The following is a 19,705-nucleotide window of genomic DNA, read 5'->3' on the forward strand; positions in this document are numbered from 1 at the left end:
ATTCGGGCCCCTGATTTTGTATTCTTTTCTATCCCTCAATGATAAAGACTACAATAACATTAATTGAAATATAAATGCAAACGGAAAAATTACATATTCATTTTCAATTCATTGTACAACGATTCCATATCGAGTGGTTATTCGGATTAATATCTATGACAACCTAGAGCTTAAAAAATGACAAAAAAAGTGAAAAATTCATAGTAATATGGACGTCAAAGAGGTCGCAATGAAATCATAATAATTGGTATCTCTCTGTTTTATGAAAAGATACTTTTTATCTTATTTTATTTACAATACTTATTGGAATTGTGAAGGGTTCTTGTATCGAGAATGAAATGCTTCAGTTATTTATTTAAAGTTATTTAATTAATACGCGTATACTAATTTACAACTCCAGAAACATTTAAAGGTCCGCACCATTACATTTGTTTATCATTATGACGTCATCTCTTCCAGATCCCGTACCAGAAAAAGAAACCTCCCACACCCAATATCTCCATGTAATTAATATCGAATATACCTTGTTTTTATCTGTGTGTTGTGTTTGTTCGTCTACGTTTAAATTGTTGCCATTTGAGAGAAGCACACACCCATAAAACGCAAGACTCGACGTTAGTACAAATATTGACAAATGCCCTTATCAATTAAGGTGCAAGCAAGTGGCGAGCCCTGATGTTTGACCCCTCTTAGCTGAGGAGTCTCTTTATAATTCAATGCACCCGTATTTCAATCTGTCATTAAATTACAGATACAACATCCATAGATCGTATATCATTAGAAATATAATGTTAGGTCTCTAGAACATATGATAACCATAAAAATAACAACGCGTACTAACCCAATTTAGCAAATATATCGCAAGAACAAATATTTCTAGATGTTACATGTGAATTCTTTAGTACAAGTTATATAATATTATACTGTAAATTCGTAATATAGATCGTAGTTATTAGTTATATAGTCATATAGATACCTAATTAAATTTCCTTTATCAATGTGAGGGCTAAAGCTTTGTGCGTTCTCATAATTAGTGTATCATCGGACAGAACATATAACGAATAATTATGCGAAAACAATTGATAAGCAGAGCATACTTGAACAAATACCTACGCATTAAATATTAACAATACACGAAATATGATTGGTTGGAAATCGCAAATATACATATTTCGAACAAAGGAATTCTTAATTATAACACGGCATGCGTTTTGTATGGAATTCAAAAGCTCCAAATAATTCGTCAGCGCAAAGCCATTTCATACATAATATCTTTTATGCACATTTCCCGTGTACCAGTTTTTAATTAACCTCACCTACATTGCATTTTAATAAAAATCGCTGATAAATCCGATATTCATCGACAGGCGAAATATGGATAGCATTTCTACTTGAAATCTTTGAGCTTGATGCATTTGGAAAATATAAAAATTCCAAATGCTATTCAGCCTTGGCAAAGTATTGGATGAACGGTGAAATATCTAAATATTTCGTGCAGCGCTGTGGAGGTTACCAAATTAGGACTACATCAAAGCTGCTGTTGGCAGTGTGATGCAGAAGTGTAGCAGAATGGCGGAGACCACGGAAAGATACGACAAAAATTATGAAATTATTATAAGAGAAATTTAAATTAGTCTGTTATGAAAAATATTAAGAGAATATAGTGACATTAAATAAACTGTTAAACGGACATTACAAAGTGCCTTATTTTTTGTATCACCATTTTGTTATGTTTTTTTGTTTTTAATTATTGTATTGATGTAGATACATGCATTTAACGAATTGCTTTTTTTAGAAGGAATAATCAATTTAAGTTTAACGACACGTTGATAGGAAAGTAAACTACAATATTAATATTTATATAAACGATTTCGATTTTATATAAAGCGGTAACAGTTATGCATAAAATCCAATTTCGTATATTAATCAAATTTAATAGTTTCCGAAAATAGCAATTACGAATAACATATTTCCAGGTAAAATCAAAAATACCTCCCGCTAACCAAAATTTTCTACGAATTTAACATTTCCATGTAAATTCAATTAATAGGGCTTTTGTATGTTTACGTAACGTATTTCAAAACTGATCTTCACTAGATAGTATAATACAAAGTCGGAAACGGATTTTGACCGATTTTTTTTAGTAGATAGAGTGATTATAGAAGAATGTTTATATGTCTCCCCGTGACAATGCTCGCTGTATAATGTTAAATAATTTCATGATATTATTTAACCCGACTAATTATTAATTAATAATTCACGTTTAAAATCCGATAAAGTCTTTAATTTCAAAGTGTATAATACTCGCGTAAAATTAAACACAATAAAATACTAAGGTACAATAACATCTTAGAACTCCTTCGAATTTGCGTGCAAAGTCGCGGGCAAAAGCTACTTTATCAGAAATAAAAAAACCTATTGAAAGATGAGGTTAATACGAAGCGTATTGTACTCAATGTCTGACAGAAATATATAAAATAAAAAAATTCTAACAAATACTAAAATGGAAATAAAGTTAGGATTACTAAATTCAATGGCAAATGAATGATATGTAATTGGTCTTATTTGTGGTCCTTGAAGCATACTGCCATGAACCTGATCGCCGATAGAAGATTGAATAAAACCCGTAATTTTTCATCCAATAGCATCTTATCGATATCTTATTCATCTCATGGAGTCTCAAACCATATCGGTTGCACAGCCTACAGTTAAACAACCAATTATTTTTGAATCACGAGGGGCTGAGTTACATTTGAGTTTGATTTTTGAACACCAGCTTAGTTGCCCGCTAAAACATACAATATATCAGTTTGAGGACATAGCCGTTTAAAACAGTGCATATAGGTTGACAGTTTACTGAACAAACCACAACTTAGTATAATATATCAATGACCTTAACACCTCGGAAGTCACCGCTGTTCGTCACAGTCATGACTCAAACAAAGCATCACTTAATCTGACTCAGCCATGCTCTCGTGCGCGTAAAATGCATATTATATTTTAAAATAAACAACGTCTATCGCCGCTGCGTTCAGTCGCATTTAGATTTTTATTATAGCGTTGAGAATCTAAATCTAAAATGAATATAGCATTTATTGTGTGTTCACAGCTGACGTTTTTATTTTATCCTGCTAATATTATAAAAGCGAAAGTGTGTGGAATGTATGGATGTTATTGACTCGTTCACGCAAATAACTTTATTAGGATCCGTATGAAATTTGGTAGGAAGAGAGATTATAGTCCGAATTAACTAACTCGGTTGCATGTTAGCCGCGTACGAGTGAAGCCGCAGGTTCCAGCTAGTAGGTATATTACTTGTGGATGTAAACAAAAAAAAAATTATACGAAAATAACATTTTTTTGGTGATAATTTATTTCTTTATGCAGTTTAAACTTATTGATGCAATCGCAATCTATACTAATATTATAAAGCTGAAAATTTTATTTGTTCGTTTGCACGCACTAATCTCAGGAAATGATAATTTTATCCCAGAAAGAATAACTTCCTCTGACTACGGGGACAAAGCCGCGGGCGGATAACTAGTCAGGAACAGTACATTCTAAAATAATTTCAAGACGAGCTAAGAATCCAGTCGACGTCAGGAGTACACTGCGCTTAACCGTTATTTGTGTCAATAATTAATTAATCGAAACGGAAATGATAAGGACATTTCAATACACTTGTCCGTCACTCGGAAGTACTTAGCATTGTATTCCTGATAACGATTGCAGCAAAAACTCAGTAAATTGCCATCTTATCTATTGCTTTCTTCAATGGAAATTCATTAGTGGCGTATTGACTCAGTTTCATTTATTTTTTCTCCAGAAATCAGAATTCAATGTATATAAATTTTATAATTCACGTGTTGTATATATATATATATATATATATATATATATATATATATATATACATTCATATAATATAGAATTTTGAATAAAATAGTATAGAATTTTCCTTATTATTTTAAAGTCAATTTAATAAAAAGTTCTTACTTCAAAACCGCGACCCTAATGGACATATTCTGTTTTTAAAATTTCGTTGTCTTGTCAAATTAAATGTCAGACATTTATGATTGAAAACAATGAAAAGTTTTTGTAACGTAATTAGAAAATATATAAAGAAATTTTAAGAACGATTATCATCACACAAACAAATTCATTTGAATCCAGTCAATCCTATTTAGGAAACAGACAGTTCTGCATATTTTCGTATTTTCTAAGGAGGATATGAAGAGATTCCACGTGAAATACTACTTTTATTGCATTTCCGTTATCTGGGGGAGGAAATTCCGATATGGATGGATCTTTAAAGTGGCTAGATTGGAATCGTAAAAGGAAATAACGTGTGCATCGCAATATCACTACTACATAATCGTCTCTATAGAACAACTGTAGTTAAAGACAAGACAGATATATATTTAGAACAAACTGTATATATATACATATAAAATAGTTTATATAGTTTGTTCTAAAATCTATTATTTTGAATATATCACATTGACGATGAAGCGCAAGTCGTCAGAACATATTTCGGGTCTCCTATTTTCATTTCCAGGTTTCAAGATAGATTTGCAACTATCCTAACTGTATACTCCGCGTTTATTAACTCCTTTTGGGTTTTCACTCTTTTATTTAGATAAATGTACCTGTTTATTACATAGCCCATTCACATTGTATGACTATATGTAGAATACTAGTTGCACACCCGGGCTCCGCTTCAATCATTTGCCGTAATTGAAATAATAACTATCCTCTTTTAAGTTGGATTACGCTGCACATGGTGTACAAATCTTATTAAAATCGATTGATTAGCGTATGAGTCCATTACGGACAAAGTGACACGTAATTTATACATATCAATATTATCGTTAGACAGTATAACAAAGTCGCGGGAAGAACTAGCATCGAATACCTCGCCATTATACATAGTAACTGGTAGCGGTGACTGCTCGTGCGATTGTCATTCACAATCAGTACGCTTCCTTCAATTCCTTTAAATAGATTTGATAGACGTCTTTTCTAATTTCATTGTGCAAATGAAAAGCTTACGCGTGTTGTGCTGTATGATATTATCGGAGTTTGTGTGTGTGTGCGTGACGATGTGAGAAAGAAACATAGAAAGATAGAAGGAAAGAAATTTATTGTATTCAACACAAAATCGCACGTAAACATAAGCTTGTTAAATGTTTAAAAAAATATGTATAAATAAATTTGAAATAACTAATTCTAAACTACAAGGCGTATATAAATGTTTAATTAAACATTTGAGGAATTGAGGAGTTATTTCAAATGTAATAACATTTAGAACTAATTTCATATTATTTTTTCGTTTTTTTTTCAAAACTAGCCGTAACTCGCACTCGGGCAAAAAGTAGTCTATGTGCTTAACCAGACTATAATCTCTATCTCTGTACCAAAATTCGTTGGGATACGCTTAGCTGTTCGCGTGAAGTAACTCTATGCTTATAAACTTATGTGTTAATAATATTAGTAGGAAAATGTAACATCATAAAAATTGCAGAAATTTATTTGTAAGAACAATTTAAAACGTATAGATGGGACTCAGTGTGCATAAACGTCATAACTACAAAGCTACACACACATGCACAACCAAACACATACAAGCCGAAATGAAACTTCTTTGGTCAGTTCAAATGAGGTAACCAGCAGCTAAAAATAGACATAACGCAACGTGTTATCTCTGCAATGCATTCAATGTAAATATGTTTATCAGAATGTTGCCCGAAAACAATAAGTATGCACTAGTATCAGCTTATCGGTGTTTGATAAATTATACAGCCTGCTGAATGCATTCCTTATGATTAACATCTATCTTAATCCATGTTATTTGGAGAATTCAATCGACTTCGACGAGGCTTTTATAACAACTACAGAAAAATATGACATGATATGGAAACATTGAGTTTTCTTATTCCCAAAACTTTTCCGAAACAAAGGACTTTCTTAATTCGATTATTATTTTTATTATTTCATTTAATTACGTGGCCGTTTGGCGGTTGGCGTTTTTTATTGTATAATAGGAAAGTTTAGTCGTAGGTTTTGTACTAGAAACTTCGGTGACCTTTTATGTAGAGAAGAATCATTGGGTTTCAATGTTAATTAGGAAAAATTATATAACAGTAGCGGTCTGCCCCGCGCCCACGCCACGGCCGAAGCTGGTTCGCTGGTACAGCCTTCTTGTTTATAATATATAGCCTTCCTCAATAAATGGGCTATCTAACACTGAAAGATTTTTTCAAATCGGACCAGTAGTTCCTGAGTTTAGTGCGTTCAAAGAAAGAAACACACTCTTCAGCTTTATAATATTGATATAGATTTAAGAATGCATATCAATCTTACTTTTTGTACAAACTTATATAATACCTATAATATTTTATAGCAGACGATTTTAAACACAAAAATATCAATTTAAACGATTTGCGTACATTTTGTACATTCTTTTTTCAAACGACTTCATAAATAGAAGGTCATTAATTAAACTGTATTTTTTTAATCTGTTATTTAATAACTTACCGGGTGAACCGATTTTTATGATTCTTTTTTTTAAAGCTGGTACGTACGATGTAGTTAGTATATTTAAATCTGGTCTTGTTCTGACAATTTAATGACGGTTTATTCTTATATACATTTTATATACTACTGCATGCATTAGTTTTGTTATTTTGCATGAAGTTTGATTAGACTGGTGAAGCTAGTACACCCAGCGCTAACTACATAAAGTTTCCGTTTAGTAGTAGTTATCCTATACAATTAACAACTTGAGCCACGCTATAATATGATCAAATAAAGCTAACTGTACGCTGATTACCTTGTGTGAATTATTTCTGTTGTATTCACTACATGCTCAGTTTTGTTTGTACGCTCTTCCTGTTTTCTTAGAACATCCGCAGTGGATACGAAATAGCACAAAATTACTATTACATCCTACTAGTCCTACTATCCTACTAATATTATAAATGCGAATGTATTTATGTAAGTTATAACTGTAAAGTTAGTTATGACTAAACTTAAATTATGACTAATGTCAAAACACATGTGACGCAAAAAGATAGTAAAAAATAATATTCGTTCTTTTTGTTTCTGTGTGTGTGCATAAGGCATTTTTTTATATTTTATGTTTCTACTAATATTATAAATGCGAAAGTTTGTAAGGTGTATGTGTGTGTGTTTGATGCTCTTTCACGCAAAAACTATTGAAGCGATTGCAAAGAAATTTGGTACGTCGACAGCTGGACAACTGGAATAACATATAGGCAAATTTTTATCCCGATATTCCTACAATGGGAATAAATGGGAGATTGTACGCATACTAAAGTATAATGGATTTACGTAAAAATCATATAAAGTTTTTAAGGTCGTATTTAAAGACCGACCTAATTTTTCAAATCAAATACTTTTTAACGAATTTTTAAGTTTAAACGCGATTGATTCATTATATTACTACTTTACTTTTTTACTTTTAATATAATTTACATTTATACAGCGATATTAAATACTCTTTGACACGATTTTATTAGCTTGGCCTGTATCTATGTATGTATGTAATGGAATGTTTGAACATAATTTTTACCAATTACCAGAAGTCTGATTAATTTGAAACTTTGCATTTTCCCATTATCTTAAATGGATTTGACAGGATTAATAAATTATTTTATTAATGAATATACACGCGTAAAAAACCTATTTTGTATAACAATGAATCGAGATATATTTTTTTATATTATCGTTAATTAATATTAAATTCATCATCATGAGGTTGTCCTTAACTCATGCTCGAATATCACATATCGAAAATGGTATGAAACAAATAATTTCATTATTTATTATCTGTCTATCATCTGCATTCTAGTTTAAATGATACGAAGAGCTTCGCCCCATTTCTGTCAGAATAGCGCTCCAGTATAATATATTGCATTTCTAGATAATACTAGATAAAGGGAAGCTTAGAAACTAATCAATTTTGTGGACATAGTCGATATAGTTAACGTTTTATCCCCGTAACGGAAATACACTAGCTGAGAGCCGTGGCTTCGTATTTATAAAATGTATTAATATTGCTGATCGTTAAGAGTTTATGCTCATTTAAAATGTTATACTAATTCTTTTTAATATAGTCTATTTTTCGACTCTAATCGAAAATCACAAAAACATAATAAAGTTAGAAATATATAATTTGGTTTTCGTTAAATTCGATCATTCGAGAACAGTTGAGCAGGTCTGGATGAACTTTATAACAAAGGTAGATTATAGCGTCGGCACAAGAGCTTATCTAGATACAAATACCACGAGCATCTCCACGGACAATGACTAGTAATCGCTTCAAACGAATCGCGTTTCAGAGTGATTCTATAGACATGTGCAAACAGATCCACTACAAAGAAAAAAGAAAATATAGCTCAGCAATATTTTAAAGGTAATAATAATGTTCATCATGTTTTTTAATATTATCTAAAGAACAATTGCCATTAAATTATCAGTTTATGATTTTACAGCTCCAATTTACGTCTATCTTATATTTTACCAGCAAATGTTTAAAAAATATGTCTCTTTTCACTTATATATATCATTATTTACGCACGATTCATATACTCAGCTTAAGCAGGAATAATAAATTTTTAAACTTATATGTTACGGAAGGTACGTGAAAAAGAGACTCAAACAAGCACATATTATACGCATCGAAGTCCCGCTGTGCGCAACGAGTCGCAATGATCACAGAAGGAAAATATTTTGTCAATTACAGTCAGTTGAATGTTTTAAATAGCATTACCGTGACTAATTGTTTCTTTACAGAAGAGCGTTTGCTATTTAGGTACGTAAACATATAGTAAATAAGGAGTTATTTCGTATTAAAATATATAACAGTTGAGTTCTTTACTTTAATGCTAGGTTGAAAAAATTTATTAATGATAACCACTATGATAACCAATCACCCATTTTATATTTATTTGCTGCGTGTAAATTTGTGTGCAATGAAAATGAATTCGCGAATCATTTTTCATTAATTGCTGTAGCGTGATGTTTTTTTTTTGCTTCGGTACTTATATTTTAAACGCAAAAGTGAGAGCTCGTCTTTCTTATACGTTACAACGGAGCGATTTTATGATACGATTTTGTGTCTGGTGATAGTAAGTATGCTATAGACTGTATAGGCTTTTAACAAAAAGATCTTATTCCGAGAATTGAATGAGAATTTCTTTACAACGCGGGAGAAAGCTAGTAGTCTATATAAGTTATATACTCCTCGCCGCCATAGCCTTCCTCGTGAAATGGTAGATGTATCATGGAACATAAGAGTATTTTTCATTACGAAAAAGTGGTTTTTTACCTTTCTTAGCGTCTTTAGTAATTCTATTACTAAATTTTCTCTCTTGCTATGTCCGCACATGCAAGGTATATGTAAAATAATTATTTAATGTTGTCGATTCTAATCAGGATAATAAGATATACTCGTAAAATTACATTAACATATACTTGATAAGTTTACAAAGTTTGAATTAAATCTTATGTTCCAAGTGGGTCAAAATCGTGACTAATGACTCAGTTGCATACAAACATACAGTAGTAGCTAAGAAAAGTGTGTTAACAAAATCTTCAGAGTTATAATATCAGTATTTATTATTTTTATTTGTATTCTTTATAGTTTCTATTCGTATTATTACAACTAGTAACTGGATGTTTTAAAAGCACGATTCTTCATAACGACATTCTCGTACTGCGTCAGTTTTGAAACTCTAGACTCGAGAAATCTGTATGCTTGAGATAAAAGTTGATAGAAAAATCGTATTTTTACGAGACACTTATTTTAATGCTTCAATTTATTAATGTACCTACATAAATTCTTGTTTTACTGACCATACGTGACTACAATGAACATACATCTCATATAATTTAGATTGTATTTATGTAAGTTATAACTGTAAAGTTAGTTATGACTAAACTTAAATTATGACTAATGTCAAAACACATATGACGCAAAAAGATAGTAAAAAATTATATTAGTTATTTTTGTTTCTGTGTGTGTGCATAAGGCATTTTTTTATATTTTATGTTTCATATATTAATAAACATAAACAAAAAACGATTTGCCAAACCAAGCACGTTGAGTTTAATTCAGACTTATCAAGAATCGGTGACAATTACAATGATTTCATGAGTTTATCTTATTGTTCTGATTAGAATCGCTTGATTACAATATCCTTAAGTATGCTCTATTTTTGAACAAGTTAAACAATTTAGTTGATTCTATCATTATAGCGTGTTTTTAGTTGTTTATCTATTTCATTTTTATTTTGACCTACTACGACTTAAAAATTAGAAAAACCCATAGACAATGTTACGCATTGATTCACACTAGATTAGTCAGTAAATCCGTGCAGAGTGCGGTAATAGCTAATTGTTTCCGAATTAGCGTTGATTTGTTCTTTTGGATATCGGATGTATCTAGTTAGATAATTTGAAATATAACACTTTATACATATATACGCGTTATTAAAAGGAAAATATTGACAGTGCCGGGGTTTTCATCGCACAGATCCCAAACCCACGGAATTTCAATATAAACTATTATATGTCCCTTCTCGGATATCAAATTTGATATATATTAATTTGGTACATACATAATTATGTATGAACCAAATTTCATCCAAATCGGTCTAGTAGTTATCAGTATAGGTATGAAAAGCGAAAAAGTCGGCTTTTGCAAAAATAACAAATGGGCTTTTGCAAATAGTTGTCTCTCCACCTCGAGATAATAATGTTAGTCATAAATAAGATAGAAATAGATTATCAGGAATACACGATTATACAGTTTTAATTGATTATAACATACCAAATAGTCTATTTAATAACCGATAGAGGAAAGAAAGTCCGATTTTGCAAACAAAATTCTTTAAGAAACTTACGTAGACAACTCAAATAGAATTTATTGAAGATTATGAATTAATTCGATCTTCGAAATTCGATCAATCAAAGCAAAGCACAAGATCATTTGTCGTGAACAAAAATCTGTCGAAACAAATTACGTTACTTTGAAAATAAACACACAAAAATAAAAATATGATACACAAATAGCATTGCAGATAAATATAACAATAAACAATCAAAATAATAAATTATCTAATCTCAATCATTGATTAGAAGTGTAAAAAAACATTCAGCTATCGGAAAGTTTGTAAGTCGGCATTCACGATTCTGTAAATATCAACCTCTAAACTAAACTAGGATATTTTTAGTAATGGCGTAAGCATCGGTACAGCGCTATCCGCCGCTCAAAGGCAACCTTCACGTATTTCAGAGGTCCCAACAATTTCAGCTAACTTTCCTCTCACACTTGGGCCGTTTAACTTGAAGATCCGTTGAAAATCGACCGCCACGAATATGGCTCACGCAAGCGCGACGCTATCCTACAGAAGAAACTAAATGGTTTAACAATAATTCGCCAGCTAGATCGCTCGCATAGGAGGCCAACAGAGTCGCTCAGCAGCTTACCTGTTGCCAGTAGTCTTCCAGGGACAGCTTCCATTCAAAATATCCGGTGTCCGTCACGTCCTGCAACTCGCGGAATAAGTTGCCGCTAGGAAGAACATCCATCGTGGTTACATGTGACGCGGATCGAAACAATATTTGAACACACCGCACGTACACCCACCTCGGCAGCAAGCGCACGACTGATTTGCCCGCCTACCGCATACCCCCCCGCGCCTCACCGCCCCCTCGTATCCTCGACCACAGACATTACTATGATTAGAGAGAACACGCATTTTTATACAACACACATGACAACCTACATGATTAAATTATTTCGAAGATTATAATTTTTATTATAGTATTTAATCAATATCAGCATTTTTTAATTTTTCCAAAATCACTACATAAATCAATTAATTATTATTATTTAGACACGATGATTATCCAGATAAATCACAACGAATTTATAAATTATTTCAGATCATCCAACAATTATGAACTGGATACGTGTATTACCAATACTGCTTGATTTGATTAGGATAATAGGCATTTAATCTATTTTCGATAGTTTATAAAGTCTCAAACGTATATGTATTATTAAAGGTTTTTATTATGTGTGCCTAATGAATTTTTATAGTTGTATAATTTAACGAGGCATAAAAAGTGTGAAAGTTCTAAAGAAAACAATTGAGCAACAATAGCCAATTATTTTGTATAAAATTTTGTTATTTGAAATTTCTACAAAATATTATAATTCGTCCGATAAGCGGCTTACAGCGCAGCGGGCAAAGAGCAGCTCGCGAAGTAGACTGTAGACGGTCGCTCACTGAACAAAAGTTTAGCAGCCACTCTAGATCCAATGTTGTATTGCAATTTAACAACTTAGTCGTGCTTTCGCGCCGTGAAATTGTGACGGCAAATAGCGAGTAATAAATTTCCATTGATCTGTTCTAGAAAACTTCTACAGTTTTGAATTTAGAAGGAAAATAAAAAATAAAGCAAAAAAAAAATCTGAAGAAAAAACACCATTAAACTATTTTTCTAGAAATCGCTATTGTCTGGTCATGCGCTTAAATATACAATTTGCAATATTTGTGTAATATTTCTTGTCTAGAGGAGATAAAAGTACCTAACAATCATTGATAAATTCGTTATTTAATTTTTTTTTTATACAGCAAAATAAAATTACAACCAATAAATGCAAAACGTAATGTAATTCCCACCAAACTATTACTTCTTATATTCAAAACAAAACTACACAACACGAAAATTCACAAAAACATGACAGCGCAGCTCTATATCTGTATATATCTACACAACAGTATGCGTCGTACGGATGCGTATGCGCCGGGCGCGATACTCCGAAGACATATTCCATTCATGCGACAAGCCTGCCAACATTCAAACGCCTGACGCTTCGACTACTCAAACTTAAAACGATAAACATTACTCGGTTTTGGAATATTGGAAATTAAAATTAAAAATTAAGTTTTTTCTTTAAGTGCTTCGACACCAAGGGCTTTGTACAAAGCTAAAGAGCAACTACAAGAAAAAAATTGGTCACCCATCCAATTTATAACCGTGCCAGCCATTGCATAACCTCGGTATTTTAATATTTGTATACATAATCTCTCAAAATTTCAACTGCCTTATACAACGCATAGATACAACCTATCAACAGACGGACGGATAGACAGACAGACGGACAGTTAAGTCAGGACAGTAGTAATAAGGTCCCTTTGGGTACAGAACCTAAAATCTCTCCGCTCTTCTGGCTTTGTCATTAAGAATACTGTATGAGGTGTGATGTAGTTGGCACAGACAAAGAAATTTTCTAAATACTCGTAAGTCCAACGAAACGTTTGGTACCCACCGGAGGAGTTCAGTGGGGTCCTTAGCCCTTACGAGAGGCCTGTGGCTGACAATTAAAGGCAAAATTATCATGATGATGACTACACGCATATATCTTACATGTTCTAGAACGCGTCTTTATTCGACTATCATCCAGACAGAATATTCTATAGTATACTTATAACAGCAGCATTATTTCCATACATATAAATTGCAGCCAGAGAACATTGTTTCTGAATGAATTATAAAAATTAAGGTTGTTTTTTTATTTCATTTACTCTTATACTTTTAAAATAACTGTTAATAGTTTAGGCTAGTAAAATACTTTATTAATTAGAGAGACAAAGCACATAAAATGTGAAAGATGTAATGAAAATAGATATTTTGTGTACACATTAAGTTATAACAACATAACAATCCGAGACGAAAAGCAAATTATTTTGCGTTGTATGCAAGCAATTATTCAAACCTGAACCATTGTTTTTGGAAAAGCGATATTTCACTACAACGGTAGGTTCCCTGTGTAACACAATACCTTAAATGTTAAAATAACCAACCCACAGATAACATAATACTATACTAGACCAAACGAAATTCTCGGCATGGAGAAACTTGATAACAAAATCATTCGTTCGATTTGCAATGGCGATAGTTACCTTTGAAAGTTGAGGCTATGTTCATGTATCTGTTTGAAGTTAAAAGTATTTTTAACTATTTTTACTAACTAGGTAACTCCCATACTAATTGATGCAATTCAAATCACAATCCTATTTCCTACTATATCCTACGAATCCCACTAATATTATAAATGCAAAAGTTTGTTAGGATGCGAGTGTTGTTTGTTGCTCTTTCACGCAAAAACTGCTACACCGATTACAATGAAATTTGGTACGTAGACAGCTGGACAACTGGAATAAAATATAGGCAACTTTTTATCCCGATATTCCTACGGGATACGGACTTACACGGGTGAAACCGCGGAGCGCAGCTAGTTTTAGCATATAGCTCGGAATATCATTTCGTTAACTCATTTTCCTTAAGAAGTCTCCAATCAACTATTGTTATAGAGCTCGTCTTCCTTAGGAACTTTTTTTCTAATAATTAACATGTTAAATCCTATAGATAAGCAGCATACGGCCATGCAAAGTATTTGCGATGTAATTGCGTGCGAATATTCAATATAATTAAATTTCGTACAATAATCACAATAAAACTAACATGTCGTTGATGAGACAATTTCACATGACATGTAATTATTCCTCAATTAAAATTTATAATGTTAAACAGAGCAATCCACGCTAAAGTACAGGTCATATTATATACACATTATGTAATTAAATTTGATAATGCACAATGATGTAGATTAATTAATATTATTTATACATATTATACCTAAGTATTAATAGGTATGTCGTTTTAGAAATTTGAAAAATAGTGTACAGAATATGGTCTTTTGTTATTTCGTATTCGGTATTTTGGTAGTTTATGTATCAATTGAACTAATTTATCAAAACTAGGCATTTCACTACCACACTTAGTCTCGAAAGCGAGAACAGTATCTGAGTTAAAGCGCTCTAACTTCTTTAAAGTCATGTGCACAACCATCAAATCTGTAATATTATACAACTTTAAATTTTGTAAAGCGCGCACTGCACTCGTAAAGTTATCTGTAAATAAATCAAAGTTTGTAGCCGGCGCACAATGCAGCGGTTTCAATCAAACATATGATTTAAATATGCGGAAACTAACATACGTTTATCATCATATTTATCTTTTAACGCTTGTAATATAATAATTTTAGGCGCAAGGGGGTTATACCAGCTATAACAGCCTTCCCCGTTAATTTATGCAACAAATAATATAATCGTTCGGCATCTGTGAGGCCGGGATTGTAAAAAACAGTCGATAGAAAATTCGAAAGAAATAGTGGAAATGAGCGAATATCACCCGAAAATGGTACTAACTCGATAGGCGATAATTTCGGCACATTTTTATATCTCCGTGTGACGGATTTGGAATATTGCGATTTAATTCTTATAATCCTTCTACATGAAGACTCGAATGCGATGAGGCTTTTATAATCATGTTTCACAGTAGGAGTTAATAACAACAAGCGATATTAATCTCTTAAAATAAATTATTTTTCAAATCTTTCGCATAATGATTTTATCTGCGTGGACTCGTCAAGGAAATTTTCCATCAGCCCGGATTGTTTTGAATATCTGAAGATAAATCACAAATTTTTTCAAAACAATTTCGCGTTTAGTAAATAACTGAAAATCAATAAATGTTTATCTTCAGAAGCATCACTATCAGCTGACTTAGTATTTTTCTTACGCGGCTATTTTAATGACAAATGTATTTGTATTTAAAGTTAAAATGTTATAACAACAAATTTTATACGACTAAATAAAATAAGTCAGTGACGCAAGCGCTATAAGAACTGAGTACGTAATTACAAATATGGTCGGATTATAATGATCAAAAATGACGATATAAGTAAATTCAATTTTTGATGATTTTAGCGTTATAAATATGGATGATCTAGTTAAAAATTGTATTTACTAATTATTCTTATTATAATTAACACGTAACTTAAAGGCATGGGCGGAAGTAAAGTACATTTATGCGTATAAAAGTAGATGACGCAATGTCGGTCTACGCGGTATATTATAGTGTTTCACAATGAATATACTATTAAATCACTTATTAGGGCCTACAGGAGTATCCTAAGAAGGGCGGTTAGGATATCCAGGATATATGCGGTAATGCGATTCGTACGAACCAAAATACGGTTCGAAGGTACCACATTATGGTCGCGCCAATGCCCAATACGTATTACTTTCGATATTAAGCGGACTGTAAAACTTAATCACGTAGATTAATAAATTAGAAACTTTTTAACCCGGCGTTTCGGACACTTTACAACGAGCGTGGTCGAGGGTAGACTGAGATGTTACATGTCTTGAAGGTCATACGTCGGGTTAATCATATAATGAATAAATCTGTTAAAAAGTTTTAAATTACTAAATGTATAAAACTCGCGTAACGTCAAACACAAGAAAATACCACGTAGATTAAGTTTAAGGCGTAGAAAAGGGTAACACACGGCACATACCTCGTCTGAGGAAGTAGCGTAGCGTAGCACGCGGCACAGGACCACGCGGTCAAGCTTCCTCCAGCTCGGGCTAGACAGGCCACGTCCAATCCATCACTCAACACACGCACGCACACACACGCGGCGCTTCAGCGCGACCAATTGGGGATGGTGGTTATACTAGCACAATGCCTGAGATATCTAGAGAACCTCGAGAAAGTTCTCCGGCGGTCAGATCTTTTCGATTGATGCATGATGTATGCAAATTATAGATGAATTGTCTAGCGGCCTCGTGAAGGCACTCCGGCGGTTATTAAGATCCGATCGTCATGGAAGATCGATGCAGACTGTGTGACGTATATGTGTCACTACGTGCAATAGGGACGTTGCGGGTACTTTAAAAACGCGCGGTGATTGGTTGTGCTCGCATGTAAGGTGGGTAGTTGGAAACACCACGAAATAATAAATATTTAATTTTAATTCACTATTTCAATAATATTGGCGTTACCAGAATTAATTAATTCGTTTTGAGTTAAAGTTAAGTAAAAGTATAAATACAAAACAAAAATAAAGGAAAACAACCATTAGTTCTTACTTCTAATATATTGTTTTTTTTTTATATAACCACAGATAACACAATAGTATAGATACAACTAAAATATCGTAGTATTAAACTATCATGCTGATAATTTAGTATCGATTTTTAAGTGGATGTTGATTTTGTTCAATTTTGATGACAGGTCCTGAATATATTTTATACTTAAAATTGCTCCGTTATAATTAAATTCCAAATAATGATCCACGCTTAATGAGAAGTGATTTTATACAAAATTTTGTGTAAAATAACAACAGACTCAATAATTAATTCTTCAAAAACTGTGCAAATTTATTACATTTTGTGATGAAAAATTATTTTAACAGCGGTCCATTTGTAGTTTCGAATTTACCTGTGATAGCCTACTTGTAAAGTTATCTCTATTTAACTATGCAGTTATTCAAATTTCAAACAATAATAGGAAACTGCGAATGCTGAAAATACGTACAATAAACGTATTATAAGATACTAGCTGCGCCCCGCGGTTTCACCCGCGTAAGTCCGTATCCCGTAGGAAGATCGGGACAAAAGTTGCCTATATGTTATTCCAGTTGTCCAGCTGTCTACGTACCAAACTTCATAGCAATCGGTGCAGTAGTTTTTGCGTGAAAGAGCAACAAACACATACACAAACTTTCGCATTTATAATATTAGTAGGATTAGTAGGATTCTTGAATACGTAGTGATTGGTGGTAGTTAAGAGATATCCAATTTTTCACGTTTTTAATTTCTTATAATGTACCTATTAGGTTTAATAGTCTGTCATTATCTGAATACCAATTTTAACAAATCACTATTATAGGTAGTGTTAAACAAAGCCGCTTTCAAACATCTGTGTGTGTGTCTGTGTGCCTAGATCTTAAAATTACGCAACAGATTTTGATGGATATTTTTAATGAATAAATTGATGCAAGAGGAACGTTTATACGTATAATAACATCCATTTTACTTTATTTAGCGCATGCCAAGCCACGGACAAAAGCCAAAATTCTATGAGTACAAGAAGATAGTCGTGTTAGGTACACCATTAAATTACCAATGGCTAAAAGAATTTTAACCTATTTGGTATGTTCGATTGGTCAACACTTTTATTAGAGTATCTATTTATTTTTTTCTTATTAATTAAAGAAAGTCGTTATAAGAATATATTTCATTCAAATCACAATACGATATAACACAATAACGGTAATCAGAGCTCAGTGTATTATTCAATATGCTCCCAGTATCATTACAAACCAAGTTTATAGTTTAGAACTAAATAATTATCTCGGTTTCCCTTGCTTTGAACAATCGCAATGACAACTAAGGAGCTTAATATTAGCGACTACACTGTATTTCGTAAACATGGGCTACGTTCATATCTCGTTGCTTAGTCCATTATTATATTTACAAGCATAAATTATATAAGGAATAGATGTCATTATTTGTGTTATTTAAGGAAAAACTAACAGACCACTTCTATGTTTTTATAAGTGTTAATGTTGTGCAATGTGTATGTTTTATTGACCGAATACAAAGGTTGGTCAATTTTTTTTTCTGTACTTAGCAGATTTGGACAATTTTAATGATTGCTTCCACTCAAAAAATGTCATTGAAAAAAAAAATTAAAAAGTTCCACCTTTTGTTAATTTTTACAAATATAATGCCAAAAGAACCCTCAGTAATGTGTTCTTCGACACTTGTTCAGGGTCAGTGATCAAAATTTATGGACTTTTGTTTATTTTTCGAAAACTAATATATAAAATTATCGAAATTTGTAATCTCTTTACAAATAACCCCATGATTTTTTCCCAAATAACTACCATTTCTCGGATATTACGCTTGTAAGTCGATTGTCTTGCTCTGATAACAAAAACTTGAATGATAAGGAAAAAACGGGAGAAAATATTCAATCTCATTAATACTATGCATCCGCTTGTATTTTAAAAGTTCGTTTTATCAAATCGCATTAAAAGCAAATAAATTTATCTCATAATCTCAAAATGAATGAACTATGAATAAATTGCTCCTTCAACTAGTCGATGATTCTACGAACATTCCATAAGTTTGATATAACTAGTTATTTCACAACGCTTTGAAAGTATTGAACAATTTATAACAATCCGAAGTTTGGGAAATTCAAATAAATTGACTCGTTTTGCTACATTTGCTCGGATTAAATTTTTTGCGCCTTTTAATTAATAAGTTTTACCGAGTAAATGTAGATTTGCTATTATTTTCTGGAATGGTAACTAAAAAAGGAATTTAAAATAAGCTTCCGTTTTAACAGTCTTTGCTCTCGGGTATTTTATTAAAAGAGAAAAATAAAAATCATCTGTTCTAAAAGGTTTACACCAAGTTACATAAATGATAGGTACAATTTATGCACACATCCCGTCGATACGATACAAAAATATAAGTTCAGTAAATGTACAATAAGACAGTTACTCGAAACGTTTTCCGTCTTATATATTTACAAAAGCAGACATTCACTTAGTAATATCAAATTTGTACACTGTATTTGTCAGGTTCATATTCCATCGCAGCTGGAAATTGAGATGGCGATTAGTCGGCGTTTGTCGATGCTTGTTAATCGGTATTATCGGGAAGGATACCCGACACTGGGTTCCCTATCACATTCTATAAATGGATGAGAACAGACCCGTGTTTATAGTGCATTTGGGAAGAAA

At 32.2% G+C, this 19,705-nt stretch overlaps 1 protein-coding gene across 1 annotated transcript in view; it reads right to left on the bottom strand.

Moving 5' to 3' along the window:
- Positions 1 to 11,689, bottom strand: part of LOC119835459 (Krueppel-like factor luna) — an 81,192-nt gene extending 69,503 nt beyond the window's left edge. Inside the window, exon 1 of the mRNA XM_038360285.1 lies at positions 11,515 to 11,689. Within this exon, the coding sequence (XP_038216213.1) occupies positions 11,515 to 11,616 (102 nt within the window). The 5' untranslated portion in view covers positions 11,617 to 11,689. The remainder of the gene's footprint in view (positions 1 to 11,514) is intronic.
- Positions 11,690 to 19,705: the final 8,016 nt, after the last annotated feature.

The sequence above is a fragment of the Zerene cesonia genome, chromosome Z, assembly GCF_012273895.1.
Source record: "Zerene cesonia ecotype Mississippi chromosome Z, Zerene_cesonia_1.1, whole genome shotgun sequence".
Classification (NCBI taxonomy): Eukaryota; Metazoa; Arthropoda; class Insecta; order Lepidoptera; family Pieridae; genus Zerene; species Zerene cesonia.